Source organism: Condylostylus longicornis, unplaced genomic scaffold (assembly GCF_029603195.1).
Source record: "Condylostylus longicornis isolate FDR11 unplaced genomic scaffold, ASM2960319v2 ptg000004l, whole genome shotgun sequence".
NCBI classification, from domain to species: domain Eukaryota; kingdom Metazoa; phylum Arthropoda; class Insecta; order Diptera; family Dolichopodidae; genus Condylostylus; species Condylostylus longicornis.
Window position 1 is genome coordinate 7,077,115 of NW_026577973.1, and position 17,233 is coordinate 7,094,347.

General features: G+C 22.0%; 1 protein-coding gene across 1 annotated transcript in view; it reads left to right on the forward strand.

Annotated features, from left to right (window-relative positions):
* LOC129612718 (segmentation protein cap'n'collar) overlaps nucleotides 1–17,233 on the forward strand; it is a 110,710-nt gene that overhangs the window by 69,413 nt on the left and 24,064 nt on the right. Inside the window, exon 4 of the mRNA XM_055526476.1 lies at nucleotides 16,173–16,258. Coding sequence (XP_055382451.1) covers nucleotides 16,173–16,258 — 86 coding nt within the window. The remainder of the gene's footprint in view (nucleotides 1–16,172; nucleotides 16,259–17,233) is intronic.

The following is a 17,233-nucleotide window of genomic DNA, read 5'->3' on the forward strand; positions in this document are numbered from 1 at the left end:
GATAGAATAAAAATTAGACTTTTTATATTTGATTCTTATTAATATAAAAAATAGCTGGACTGTTTGTTTTTAAATTCCCATTAAGTTTATTTTTGTTAACGTTGCTTTTCAATCAAAATATTTACACTGTACGCTATAATGTTACTTTACAGTATTAAAAGGTATTAAACAATCACACTAAAAAATTTACATATTTACTGAGATAAATTTGAATTTTTTCTTGGAAAAATATTTCTAAAATCATAACACTGAATAAATTTTTAAATTTATTTTTTTTTTTCTCAAAAATTTGAATGATTTTTTTTTTATTTCAATTCTATTAATTATAAGTTTGTTATACTTACTTTTTAGGTACTTGTTATTTTAAAGAATTTTTGAAGATACTACAAAAACAAAATATGAAATTAATTAGTAAATAAAATATGAAAGATAAATTTTACAAGTAACCAAGTATAACCTTAAAGTTGATATTTTAATTAATTTAATGAATTTTTTTTAATTAGACGTTGAAATTATTTTAATTACCTTTCAAAGTTAATTAATGTTGCTTGTGTATAGATCTAATTTTAAATAGATATATGTAGATGTTGTACTATAAAAATTATTGCTCATACCTACTCAAATGGGAATTAATTATAATGAAATTTTGAAATCTTAAGAGATTTTTAGACTTATTTTTTAAAATAATGAGGCTTTTTGTGATTATCAAATTAGAATCACTATGTTTTCGTAATGTTTATTGTAAAAGTTTCCTAAGTTTATTATAGACACGAATCATTTTTATGAATTGGGTCTTTGTAATTATAAAATCGATTTTGTTGCGATAATTATCACTATGTAAATCTATAGTAATTCGATGATGAATCTTAGACTAAAAATACTTGGAAAGAAGAAACATGAAAAAATATTATAATTTGGTTAAATTTTTTCGAATTTTATAAGACGTTTCATAATTTTTTCCTAAAAATGCTTCAAATATAAGGCATGCTGTTATTTTTTCGTATTCTACATATTAAGCAAGTAACATACTTACTGACATGAATATTCTAATTCCCTATATATACTTAGATTTTCACTTTTACTTTAAAATTACAAAACTCTTATACTAAGTTCAAAATTATAATATAAATAGAGAATGTGAATTTCTAAAGAATTTTGAAATATCAATAATCTCGTTAAATATTCATGCAAACAAACCCACATAACATTTCATATTAAGTTTTCTTTTATTCTTTATACAATAAACACATTCACAAATAATATACATATGCATTGTAACAATGAAGCATAAAAATATCTCAAAAATTAAATCTATATTAATTTATCTTTCTGTAATCTATAGCATTTATAGATTACATTATATAAAAAAGTATATGTAATTTTGTTTGTACATACACATACACTCCTATATATTGTAATATATGTTTATAATTTATATGCACGTTCAATATTGGTTTGATAAAATTTATTACTTTTCATTTATTTTAGACATTTTATTAATTTTCTTCTCGTGTTCATTTCATCGTTTAATGGTATCGATCATTTTACGCTATAGCATTGTAACAAAATGTATATACATACCTACATAATAATATTATACAAGATTCTATATATGTATATACTTACATTAATTCAATACATAACCGATGAGCTGTAAAAAATATTATAATAATGGCGGCATTATATGTAAATAAATTAAATGGTGACTGTGTATTAAAATTCTTAGAATATTTAAAATCTATACATACACATATAACTGTTTAATATACAAGTATTAATAAACAAATTAAATATAGATATAGATAAATTTCGTATAACAAAGTTATTATAAAAATTCTTTAATAATTTTAACTCAAACTATGTACACTACAAAAAATTCAAGTTAAATTTCAACCAAAAAATTTCTACAATTTTCTAAAACAAAAAGTTAAAAATTTAAATCAAAAAAAGCTTAAAGAAATTAGTGTATGAGAATTTTTTAAACTAGAAAAATTTACATCTTAAAATTTACCAAGTTTAAACTTCACAGATTAAGTTGTAAATTTCAAAGTTTCAGTTTAAAACGTCGTGATTTAGAAATTAAACCATAAAGAGTTAAACCAATATAAAAGACCAAAAAATTTACAATATTATTTAGTATAGCAAGCTGTGTTAACACAGAGATAATGTTAATAAAAAATTTTATGATGACCTGTATTAGATTGATATTAGATTTGTTATGAAAGCATCTGAAAACATAAACATCAATATTACCATAATTTTTATAATGAATAATCTTAATTACTACATATGTCTCTTGCTACAATAATCGAGGTAGAAACTTGAACCTGACACTTTTTGAATGAGAATGAGATTATAAACTGTAAGATTTGAATCTTAAATTCTAAATATCTAAAGCTGTAAAGTTTTGAAAGCAAACTTCTATAGTTTACACTGGAAATCTTTTAAACGAACGAAATTTAAATTTTAAACATAAAAGTTTTAATTTGCAACAAAACTTTGAATCAATAAATTAGTAAATAATTTTTGAAGTCTAGCAACTTTCAATATTTAACTTTGAAGGTTTGAAATTGTAGAATTTAAAAATTTTTAGTTTATTATTTAGACCAAATTAGTTTGAAAACTTTATGTAAAACCAAAAGTTATAGGGTTTAAACCAATAGTTTAAAACAAATATTGCATTTTTTTTCACAGTGTAGATATATAGTACACATAATTTAGAATATGGCTATAGATAAAAAATTTAAACTGTAATTATAATATTACTAGACTTAAGTGTATGTGATGAATATAATTTTAATTTAATGAAATGTAAATTTCATGCGGTATTTTAATCAGCTGTAAAAAATTTTTGAATTGCTCGTAACATGTTGACATAGCAAAAATAAAAAAAAAAATATTTTACTTATTGCTCATGACTTAATGATATTTTCTGCTTTTAAGAATTTCAATTCATTCTAAATAGATATTTTTTTTTGAAGTTGACATATTTAGAGCTGTAAATAATTTTATTGGAACTCTTCCCAAATTCTTATGCAACTCTTCTCAAAAGTCTGCTCATTTACGTTTCTACAGATTCTATACTTTACAGGTTATATACCAATCGACACTAATTTATTAATCAGACCACAGTTCTCTTAAATACTAGAAATGTAATTAAATTTTCTGTTTTGTTTCGCTTATGCGAAATACAACCTAATTGTATAAGGGCTTGTGTATGTACATTGTATTGTATGTAAATTATATTACAAATATTTTCATTAAACATTAATTTAAGTCAGTCTTACATACATACATGTAAATATATACAACATAAGATGGCAACATTCAAAATGAAATGAAACTATTTTTTCTTCTTTTAATTAAAAAATCTTTGATTAAAATTCTTATAAGAATTTTAATATTAGAGCAAAAACAAAATGTATACGTGTATATATTGGAATAATTAAAAATTAATATAATAGTTAATTATATTTCATACCTTATGCCCTAATCCTTAATTTTCATGAAAATTCCTTCTGCGGCATTTTTATCATAGATAAGAAACAAAAATTATTTTAATACAAATATCCCATACTAACATAGATCTCAAACATGCACACATTTCATATATAAATAGTACTTTGACTGCGACTTATAAATTCTTATAGAATACACTAACACGTTAACATTAATATTTAAACTCCGCCTATAGATTTTTATAAATGCTGTCGGAATATATTATGTTATATTCATATGTGTGTTCATATACGAGCTTATACACACATAAACTCGATCAAATGAATACATACCATAAATTAATATTATTCTGCAGTAGAAAATTAGAAATAGTGTAAAGTGTATAAAAAAAAGAAAAATGGTAGTAAATATAGGAATGGAGTAGTGTAATTTTGTTAGTGTTGGTGAATATTTAGTCGTGTTTGTTCCAACCTCTTTTTATTTTACAGTATATACGTTTTTTTAATATTCTTCTTCTTCTTGAATTTTTTTATTTCGTTTCGTTTTTGCTTTTTTCATGATTATTTCCAAGTTGATTACCACTTAAAATGAAATTTAACTCTATCAAGACGAGTTTTTATGCTGATTACGCCAGGTTTAGTGTTAGCGGAAAATATTCGTGGGTGGAAAAATAAAGAAAAAAAATCCTTAAGAGAAAAAAATTCTTTATTGAGATCTTTCAAACAAAGCATTTAAAAAAAATAAATTTGTTTAAATAAAAATTAATTATTTTATTTAAAAAATTAAAACGATTTGTTAGTGTTAAATTAATTAAAATAATTTTCAAATAAAAATTTTAAATTGAATAAAAATCTTACAAAAAAAAATATTTATAAAACTAGTGTTTGTTTTTATGTGTCGTATGCACATTATATAAGAAAAAATTATATTGGAATTTTGAAAAATTAATTTTATTAAATTAAAATATTTAAAAAATAAAATATTATATTAAACTTATTGAAATTGTAAGCTTTTAAAATTGTTGAAGTGAAAATTTAAAAAAATTAAAATATTAAAAAATAATTAAAAATTGGAAACAAATTTTTTTGGATATTTAATCAAATTTTGAATTAAGAAAGGTAAGTTTTTCAAAATTTGAAAATTGCTCAATAAAAGTTGAAATTTTATGATTTTCAATTAAATACAATAATTTTAAATTAAACTCAATCAATTAACTCACGCTTATAATTGGAAGCTTTTTTTGATGTTAAAGAAAGGATCTAATTATAAAAATTATAGATTTGTTTTAAAATTTTAAAGTCTACAATAATACGATAATCTACTCGTACATCTTCTCCTCTGTTAAATGTATCCAAAAGTATGACATTTTATGTACACTAACAATATGTTATGTACACAAAATTTATTTACATATTATTAATCAAACCTACAAATCTGCTAAATTATATAGCGTTTTTTTAAACTGTTATATAAGCATTTGAGATACATGCCTTTTTTACGAAATCTCAAAATCAATGAAATATCTGGTTTAATTTCGGACATATGCGACGTATGTGATATCGAAATGGAGAGTTTTTCTATACATATTTTGTCACTACATATAATATTAAATTGGTTTAGCTTGTTTTTCAGATTTGTGAGTTCCTCACTCACCTGGGACGATATTTCAATTCTCTTATAACTTTTAATAGTATTGGTTGGGCTTGGTATCAATTTTTTTTTTAATTATTTCAATTTATGAATTTATATTAAAAATGAATAAGAAATAATTTGAATAAGAAAAATTAATTATATAAAATTTTCAAATACGTTTAAACATTATAGCCTAATTAGAGCAATCAAGGCAGAATAAGTTTAATTTCCTAACATTCTGAACTCATTTCAAATTTTTAAACTCATTCTTAATTAAATATAACATATTTTAATTTACATTTTCAATTTATTTACTTAAATACTAGTTTTGAATTGCTCACATATAAATATATTTCAAGATTAATTGAATAAGGACCTTATTTGAAAATTATAAATAAAGTTTGCGTTCATGAATACTTTCGAAATAATTTAAATGTCGGCCTCCTTCGAAATATTAAGACCGGCGGCAATATCTTATCAATAAAACAAAGACCGCTGGAATTCTACATTTACATAACTCATTGGTATGCCAGGCATTTGAATTGAATTTCAAAAGTTTAGGACCTAATTTTATTTTTAATTAAAAAAACATTAGCAACTTGAAAATTGTTGATAATTAAGAGTTAAAGTTTTTTTTTAAGTTTTTACGACTTCATGTGATTTTTTAAATATTTTTTAACTATATGTAAAATATCTAATATCATTCAATTATAATAAAATGGTCTTTTTACATTAAATCCGTGAAATTTACTTTTAAGTCAAAATCATTAGAAAAACGTTATGAATTCCTCGTCAAAACAGTTTTTGTTTTCATAATATTGAAATTGTTTCGCATACAATTTTTAAAATTAAAAATTTTCTTCTGGGACTTGAACTAAACGAAACCTCAATTCTATTACAGAAAATCGCAATCAATCAAAACTCTGATCAAAATATTTTCTAAATTTCTTTTTTGTTCAAATGCAAATATAAAATAAAATACTTATTTTAAATTTAAACCTTTTTTTTTTATATTTAATAATTCAAAAAACAAACTAAGCATATTTTAACTAAAAAAATTTTCAAACAATAAATAATAGAAATACCAATTCTCTTGGGCTTTTATACAAATACGCTCCTGTAAAATTATTTTACAATTTGTATTCTTAATAATATTCTAGAATTATGAAATGTGGAAATGATCAAGCTAATAAAAATCATAGTGTAAATAATATAATGCATATATATTAAATACATAATATACAGTATATATATAAAAAAAAAATTCAAAATTAGGATATAAGATTTTGGAATTTTAGACAATAAAACTAAATTGTCAATGGCCTATCTTTCTTTTCAATTTCGGCTGTTATTCAATACCATCAATAGTGAAGGGAGAATATTTTTATACTTATTTAGATGTCTCAATTCCCAAATGATAAACGAAAAATGGGAAACAAAAATGCCGATTCGGTATTTTAATATTTTCAAAAATGCATACACAATCCATTAAACAAAGCCTAATATAGCATAATATAAACGTATTCCTGTTAAACCCTATATTTTAAAGAAATTTTTTCTATAATTCTATAAAAATTCAATATATACATATACATATAATATGTATGAATGTTAAATTGGAAATCATTTATTGAAATCACAGGTAAATCCTTTCAAATCCTTATTACAAAAGTTTTATATTTTTGTATGAATACAAATGAACGAAGTTATGAAAATAATTTTATCGTTTTTGTGATCAACAGCCAGTATAGGAGACTTAAAAAAATCGAAGGCGACATATAAAACTAAAATTATAGATTTAAAAATAACCAATGTCCTGTGCTTTATAAGTAAAACAAGGCCACTTTAGAAGAGCGTAAAATTTTTTTATGTGTATAAGAATTGAAAGATCATTATTTATAAAAAAAAAAAAATAATCATATTTTTTGACAGGTTTTCATTTTTATATTTTATAATTTTTCTCCTGAAACACTTTAAAATAAATTTCTTACATCTGCTTTTCATATATTTAAGGATAAGAGAAACCCAAAAAGGTGGATTCTTTGTCTTTTTTTTTCTTGTTTGTTATTTTTGCCTAATAATGATTTGATAATTTGTCATATTTTTTGTCTTATAGTTCTTTTACAATATTTTCAGGAACGGCATTCATTTTATATTTTATTCGAATGCGCATGCTTCTTGAATAATTTTAGAATTCATTTTTAAAATATTAAAAAAACATCTTTTTAAGAAGAAATCAGAAAAAATTTTGTTTCAAAGACTCAAACATTTTTATTTTTCTTCATAATAAATATTAAATTCAGTTAGATACTAGCTTTTACATCATTTAACATAAAATTTAAGAAGGTCTTTTTCTAAATCGCTTGCAGTTTTATAAACAAAAACCTAATCTTTGGCTAAAATGCCCCGCAACTCATTCATTGAATAACCATTTTCAATTAATTATTTTTGGTGCTGAAATTCCAAATTGCCTTGTCGAAAAACTCATATGCAAAAATCTTTCAATTTGAACAGTTATAAACATATTTCTGCCTCTTCTTTTTCAATACAAATTTTTTGTAAAACTTATTTTGTAATTAAAACATAAAAATCTTAAACATTTTTGATTTACTACTTCAATACTTGCAGGACAAGTAATCCCTTTAAGAATTATAAAGATTTTAATTTTATTATTAGAAGATTTAATAAAATTACAAGTTTCTCTCTTAAATCTTTTGTAATTTGTTTGATTAAAATTTTTCCAATCTTCAATTTAATTAAAAAATAAACTATAGCCTTGCTTTAAAAACTTCTCAAAAAATCGTATAATTTAAAAGAACTTAGCAAATTTTTATTACTTATTTTAACATAAAATAATAGTCAAATAAAATATCTTTCAAATCAATTAATTATTGCAACAGTTGTTTTTTTTTGTTGAAATTTCAAACTAGAAGCAGGAAATTTAAAATTTTGCTGAATCAGTGTCATATGCAATTCATAAAATTTTTGATATTCATCCCAGAATCGAAAAAATGCACGTACATATTTAAATATTTCAAGTCATCCTTAACTCTAATATTTTAAGTTACGCTTGTTTTTTAAAAAAGAAATATTATTATACTACTTAATTACAGACAAAAACTTAAATTATCTGACGTTGTTTTGAATTGAAAATAAAATTTTTTGTTTAACATAAAAATTTCCCAGATTACTTAGTAAAATACAATCTGTTTAACCTCTCAAATTTAATATAATTTTGGCGTTTTATCATATTAAATAATTATGTTAATTAACTTGAAAATTAACATTATAAAAAAAATTAGATTATTAACAAATTTATCTCAAATTACTCTTATTATACAAAGCTAATTTTAAAAAGAACAATTTTACAATTTTACAATATGTGCTAATACTCTCAATTTTGCATGGAACGGAGAACAAAAACATTAAATTTGTTTTTGAAATTATTGTTTATTTTTCGTATTCTTTTTTAATATTAAAATTATATTTTAAAACACAAAGAAGTAGCAAAAAATATTAAAATTTATATAAATTTATTACAAACCAAAATAGGTAAAATAAAAAAAAAAATATTATGTAAAATCCACTCAGAAAAAATAACTATTACACATAAAAAAAATTGTTAGAAAAAAAAATGAAAAAATAAAAAGACCTGAAAAATTCTTAAATATAAGAATTTCAAAATTAAATAAAAAATTAAAAACTAAAAAAAAAAATAAAAACGTCAAAAAAAATCATGACACAACAAAATATCTTTTTAATACACTCATACACACAACACCTCAGTACAATATAAAACTACAAAACAACAACAACAGTAAAATACAACTATGACTCTCAATAATCGAGTTTATGCTGTCGTCTTATTATTATACTAGTTTTTTATTATTTTTCATTTTTGTTTTTATTTTTCTATGATGATTTGCAGCAGTCATCATCAACAGTTTCAATTGCCGCGACTTTATCCACAACATTTATGTAATTTCCAATAATTTTCTAGACATTTAATATTTTAGATTCCTACACACACATATATATATATACAAATATAATTTGTTCGTTTATACGACGCAACCATATGTGTTCCGACACATATTACATTAAAGAAACAAAATAAAAAATCAAAGACCTAGATTTTTTAAAATATGCTTATGTCATGTGCAAATAACCAAATACTAAAAATAATAAAAGTAAAAATAATTGTGATATAGAAGTTATTGTGACGGTAGCAAATATTCCAATTGCTAATAATAGTAAAAATAATGATAATAATTTTTTACCATTAATTCTTCTATATTTACTTAGTAATACTTTTATAATATTAAAATATATAGTTGTTCCCAAAGTTGCATTGAAATGCAATTTATATAAATATAGATGTTATATACGCTTAATACTTTTAAACGGGTTAGCTAGAACGTTTTTTTAGAATAAAATATAAATGTAGGTTATGTTTGTATATGAGGTGTTGTAAATTATGACAATAAATAATGATTTTTTAAATCAAATTCTCATTCAATAACTCCCAATATAATTCTTTATTAATTTAATATTTTTAAATATTTTCTATTATGTTTAAAATTATATTGTATAGAATATTGTATGCGATTTTATTATTATAATTTAACATACTGAAATTTTTTTTTTTTTTTTTTTTTTTTTCCTTCTTCACTCCCAGGAGGAGTATAGGGCTAGTGCATGATATCTATCATGCCCTAGTTTCTATAGTCATAAAGAGTTAGCTAGGTAGGTGACTAGCCTGCCGTAGTTTTATTTATATTAATTATTTGAGGTTATTAATATTTACTGTTTATTTTTCTTAGTCTTTAGTATCGAATATTATGAATATTTGAAAATTACTTGTATAATATTTATTAGTATTGCATATTAAGTTATATAATATTGAATATAATTTTTATAGTGACCTGACCGGGGTTTGAACCCGAGACCCTTCGGATAAAGGGCCGGTGCCATAACCACTGCACCAATGGTCAGATACATACTGAAATTATGACCTTTTAAATTTAATTTCAATGAATATTTTTATATATCTGCATTTTTTTATTGAATTAGAGAACAAGTAAGTTTTATAAGTCAGAGAGATATACTAGAGATATAGTACATAAATATTCAACAGAATGAATATAAGAGCAAAATCTTATAATAACACACACAACCAGATTATCTGTTCTCTTATTACTAATTTAGTAACTTGGTTATACTATATTAGTATTTAATTAGGTATTCAATACAATATTTCAGAGATAATTACCTCATATTTTTTATGTTACACCAGAGAAACACCATATTTATAATGGCCACTGTATAGATGTATTTTTGGAAATTACCTTAAAAATTCCTTAAAAATTAAATAATTTTAATATAATCTTCATAAAATTTTAAAAAAACAAATTTTGTAGCCTACATGAAAAGTTGCAAACAAAAAAAAAATGTTTTTCATGCATTTTTTTTTTTTTTTTTAAATTCTCTCAATTTTAGAAATAGATTTGAGAGTTATTTTGAAATTTCAATAAAATAATAGTCAGTCGGAAAAGAACAGGATATTTAAAAAAAAAAGAGGAGTGTTGGCACACAATTTATTTTTACTTCTTAAAAACATTTTAAAATTTTATAACTTTGCTTTTTATTTAAAAATGAAGTTTGATTGACTTGATTTTGGGTTGGAATTGGTATTTTAAATTTTTTATATAATATTTGTTTTCTTTGGTTTTCATTTCTTGTAAATTTTTGTGGGTGTGTTATTATTGTGCAGTTTTTTTTTCACTTATAACAATATCTTATTTAGAAAATGGAGTTGAGCACTTATTATTATACATACTTTTAAATAAGACAAAAATATTTTAAATTTTTTAAAGTTAAATTAAAAATATAATTTGCTAAATTAATTGTGGGTTTGGTTTTTACCAATCAGTTTAATTGTTAAATATTTTAATAAGTGCCTTTAACAAGTCTTTAACAAGTGGAAATTTTATTATAGAAGAAAATGGTTATTGATTTTGAAATTCAAGAGCTAAGATGAAATAATAAAAAGTTTTATATGAAGATTTTTTTCTTTTAGGTCCTAATAAGTAATTCTAGCCCTACTATTTAGAAAAATTTATAAATTAACGACGATTACTCAAAAATTATTAATTGAGTTAAGCTCATAAAATTTTCACAAATGATTTATAATATTAGAGGTTCGGGACCTATTTAAATTTGTATGATCGAAGAAGTAGTTTTGGTAGCTGTCATACAATTTCAAAGTTACTTGGCTATATCTCAGAAATTATTGAAGCTATAATATTGAAATGTCGCACAAGCAAATATATTATTGTAGCTGTAATAAGTTTGTGCGGCTATTACAGAGTTGAGATGATCAAATATGTATACATATATATTATTTTAAACATTAATGAGAAAGCAACCAATTTAGTTCCAAATGGAAGTATTTAAGACATGACCTTTAGAACTTTGATCAGTTTCTTGAATTTTCTAAAACAAAAATAAATTGGTAACTATTATGACATTAAAAAAAAAATTTTGAGCAATTTTAATTACCATTACCAATATTACCATTATTAGGCTGTCTACTTACGCACGATTCTTTGCGTAGCGTATATTTTGCCATTTTTTAATTTGTTTTTTATGTTTTTTTAACTTTATTGTATAAGAATTAGAAATAATTCTACAACATTTGAAATAATAAAAATTATAAATATTTATAAATTCTTTTTTTACAATTTCTAATCAAATGTCACCTACATTTCAATTTCATAATAAAAAAGAAACACTTAAAAAACATTACAAAATTCTATTATACTTGTAATCATTGAAATTATCAAATAAATTTTTATTTACTTTAATAAGAAATTGTGTAAACAAAAATTAAAATAAACAGTTTCCCTGTGTTCGAAATTTAATTTTTTTTTCATATAACCTTTATTGTCATTTGAAAATTTATTTACCCTAAAAATTACAGGTAAATTGCATATACATAAAAGCCAACAAATGTTGTACATAGGAAGAGAAAACAAAGAGAACCAATTTTATTCGTTGTCTTCGTAAAAAATTTTTTTGTTTCTTTTTTTAATATTCGTTGACATATGGACAGAATGGAAATAGTAAACTAACATTATAAAGCAATTGAGTTCAATTGAGTTAAGTTCAAATATAAATATAAAAACTATTAATATTTTCTTTATTCTGGACATTAACAACATAAGATATTAAATGAAAAAACAAAAACTATTCATGTACATAAATACCCACAGTATGCCTTTATAACTTGTATTCTAGGCTAGCTTATGAAAACAAAAGTATATAGTTTGTTTATCGCGTACAAAATATCTTATTTAAAATTTTATATTCATTTCAAATTCTATTCTTATGAGCAATAAGCATTAAATAAAGAGCAAGACTAAGAGTGTTGCCATTTAGAATATAAGAAAAAAGAAGGTTATTTTTTAATAGGAGGTTATTTAAATATTCATTTGATTCATCCATATTTTTGGTATAGTTTATTTTGTTATAAGACTCATATGGGATTAAAGAATGTTTGCATATGATTTAAGAAGAGAAACGTTCCACACAATTTTGAGACTCAATAACTATTTATTTTTTCCTTCCATTTATTTAGTTTTCCTTGAAAAACTTATAAAAATATTGACAAAAGAAAATGTCAATAGAAATTATAATTGGTAGGTAGCTTTTAGGAAATTTCTTTTGACATTATCTGAATTGGTTGGGTGAATATAACCAAACAAATATAATATAATTGAAAGGTTAATAGGAAATTCTTTCAATTTATGTATTTAAAGAAATATGCTAACAAAAATATTCTAAATTAGTATAGATGGTTTAAAGATTATTACAAATATATGGAGGACGGGGGATAAGGGTTCTAAATAAAATTAATATTATTGATTTAATAAAAGAAAATTTTGTTTATTTAAGTATAATTTTAAAAATTAATTAACATAATATTTTGGGATTAAATTAATTCTTGTTAAGTAAAATTACATTTGAAACAATTCACTTTGTTAATTTGGGTTCAACAAGTTTGTTGATTATTAAGTTCTCTGCAACTAAAGTTAAAAAATAAATTAATTTTGTTTATAAATTTTTTGTTATGATACCATCAAGCGCTTATAATTACATTGCGTACAGGTTAGTCTAATAAATGATGAAAACACATCGACGTTATATTAGATGAAAACACTGAAAACGTACCACTGGTTGATTCATTAATAGCCATTTAATCACATAAAGAAAATTTAAAAAATAAAGAAATAAAAAATATTGAAGATTTTTCATAGTAAAGTGTTTGTAACCCTGATTTCAAGTCTGCTTTCAAAAATATTCTGTGAAACTTCAAAATTTTTTTTATAAAATGAAAGTATGAAAAAGAAACTGTTGGGTAAATAGAGATTTTGTGAAATTTACTTAAAATTTTTTAATCTCATAAACTGTTGACCATTTTAAATGCCCTAAACTAAGATCTTTAAACCTTTAAATTAAATTTTTGAAATGTATACTGATTTTTAGCACTTTTGACCTTAGAAATATCGAATAACCAGCCATACCTTCAAATTTTTAAACAATTTATAATAATTTATTTGAGAAACTACTAATTCTATTATTTACACTTGACCATAATACAAAATGAGTTAATTGAGTTTGAATAAATTTTATATTATATTTGTATTTCGAATACCTTGGCAGTATTGATTTTTGCTATAGCAAACACAATATATTTTGTTCTTTTTACATAAGTAGGACAATTGCACAACATTTTGCCTTGAGAAAAAAAAATTCTTTTTAAAACCAAAATATTCTAGTCATATAAAATATTAAAATTTAATTTATCATAATTCAGTATTTAATTAAAAATTATTATATATGTATAAAATTTCGTAATTTTATAATTACGTAATCAGTTTTTAAGTAACATTAATTAAAAATTTAAAAATATATTACATAATTTCGGTTCAAAAGAACTTAAAGTTAATTTTTTGATTGAAGAAAAGTGAATTAATTACTTTTTGTCGTATAGATTATTTCTAGAAATTTGTATTAAAAGATACGCAATATCGCTGGAAAATAAAAATTTTTAATATATGTACATCGAAACTTTTTTGCAATTTAAGAATAAAGCAAATCTTTATAGTTTTTGCGGATATGAATTTTGACATATTGGAGTTGTAACGCTAAAAAACAATGTGTTAAAAGAATTCACACAACATACGCAAAATACAATTGGTGTTTCGGAGCGAATTTTTCCTTAAATATAATCAATTTTCAAATAATTTTATTTTCAAAACATTTATTCATTTTTTATAAATATTTATTCATCACAACATTTCAAAAGAGTTTGGTTTCAATATGGGTTAAAGTTAATGAGCGTAATTAACCTTTTATAACATACCCGCTTTACATTTAATGACAGAACTCAAAGAGTGTCCGCCCAGAAAGCGGTTGGTTGCTGGTTCGTGTCCAATTCGAGGAAATTTTTTAATAAATTTTTCTACCTTGACTCGTTTCTTTGATTACGTCATCCATCTGTTCTGCAGTTGTGTGAAGAAATTTCCATTAGTTATTCGTATAAGAATCAATAATAAAAAAATTAAAGTGTTGGTAATTAGTAATACCACAGAACCTTATAATTTGATGACTTAAAAATAGTATAACAGTTTATACTAAGGCCATATGCAAAAGGCTGTATTTAATGAATTATTATTAAAATTTTTAAGTAAATTCTAAAAACCAAAATTGTTGATCCTTATCAATAATCTCGCTGATTGATCTGCAAAATATATTCGGACATTTTTATTTTTTGTTGCAATTACTTGAATTTCGCTTTTTTTTTTAACTTTTAATAGTTCTTATGATGTTATTACAATTCTTTATTAAATTTTTTTTCATTTTGATTACTTTTTAAGCAGCAACGTTACAACCTACACTCCCAAAATGTATTTAGAATGTTTCTTTGTGTTATTCTACTTCTTATACTTCTATAATATTTCAACTGCTTTAGAAAATTAAAAAAATTTTTTTTAAGAAAAAAAAAAAGAAACAAAAATCTGCCGCCAATCAATATTTGATCAGAGACCGTATAATTAAAATTTTTTGACCCTTACAAAATAACTTTATTTTTATAATAAAATTTTATTATTAATTTTGAAAAAAAAATAAAATTTTTGAATTCTTTTAAATAAAAATTCAATAACGAACCGAACCCTGTACAAAAATGAATCGAACAAGCTGTCAGCCATTTTTTTTTATTAAATTTTTTTTTATTATTTTACCATATGTACGGCTAACCTAACAATATTTTCTTATAGGTAAATTGCTGTTTTTTTTTTTAATTTTTCCTCTTGTTTTTTTAATAATTCGTTTCGCGGCATTTCCTGTTCAACGACAACATCAACGCAATAACAAATAAATATATGGAAAAAAAGCAATAAGCGATCAGCGAAAAAGAAAAAAATTAAAATTTTTTTAATAAAAAAACCAAAATCGAATGGACGTCGAATCGACAGTTGTGTTCTTTTCATTATGGCCTTTTTTTTTGTTTTGCTTTTTATTATTATTTTAAATGTCAGGGGATTGGTTTGTTATTACAGAATTTTTGATGTTATTTTTTTTATCATAATTTTTTATCTTGTTTTTATTTTTATCTTCTTATTAAATTCTTTTTTATGTTTTATAAAAACGAAAAAACAAAGAAAAACATAAAAATTCGAAAAAGAAACATTTGTATCTTAAGACATGAAAATATATAGGTACACATGGGTGTAATTATGTTAAATTATAATGGACCTGAACAAAAAATAAAAAAAAATATAAAAAATTATAAAATTTTGAATATTAAGAATTTTTTATACAAAGAATGTGATGTGAAAAATGTTGAATTTTATAAAATTTTGATTATATTTAAATAATCGAATCGATATATACTTACAAAATCGATTGTTAAAATGTTAACATAATGGAAAATATTATTCGGCCCTATACAATAATATTAACTTTATTAATACTAAAATATTAACTTTATTTTTTTTTCTGTTTTCTAATTTTAGGTGAATATATTCGATTACCATTACAATTGGATGATTTTCTTCAAGACGTTTTGCAGTTAGCTGAACTTGCATCTGATAGCCAAGAAGTAAGATAATTTAGAATTAAAATTAAAAATATTTCGGAAAAACATTTTATTAAAGTTTCTTACCCATTTTGATAGAATTATTTAAGTAAATTAATTTATTTAGTGGTTCATCAACAAAAGCATAAAATGAACAATCTTTTTTAAATTTCAAGTTCACAATAGAAGAAAATTAAATAATTTAATTAACATTTTCAATATTATATTGAAATTAAATTATTTGTAGCAAAAAACTAATTCTTATTTATGTCTCAATTAAATATTTGGTGATTTGCAAATTAAGGAGTACTATTTGTACTTTTTAATTGGCGAATCACAAAATATTTACTGCAGGTTTCAAAATTAAAACCAATAAGGTTGGATTTTAAAAATAAATATTTTTATATTCAAGTTGTTTGCTTAATAATCATAATAAATGGTTCAAATTTTTAGCAGAAAAAATAATTTTGGGATTTGACATAAAAGAAAAATTCAGAAATTCTAATATTTTTTGCTAAATTCAAAATTTTTAAAATATTTATAATTTTTCTAAAATTTTGAAAATAAGAACTGCGCCACCAAATGAGTGTGAGGCTATTATGAACAATCTAATTAAGTTAGTTTTCAAAAATTTTAAATAGTAATAATTTAATAAAATTGATAAATTACAAACAAATTTTCTAGAATGTATTAAAAATGAATTTTTTATATACATACATATGTACATTTTCATTTAATTAAAGGCGCACATGTAATCACAACATTTTCGAAGTATTTATGATATTTCTACTGAAATTCTTTTTATATTTATTAATTATAATTAATTATGTTTTTAAGTTATAAAACAATTTTCCAACCATTGAAAATTAATGACAATTTAAAATAATAACTATTTATCAATTTTGCACAAGGTTTTCCTTATAGTAGTTTTGTATGATATGCAAGTTTAACATAATATATAAATACTTGTTCAACATATAAATATTTTTTCAATATAGA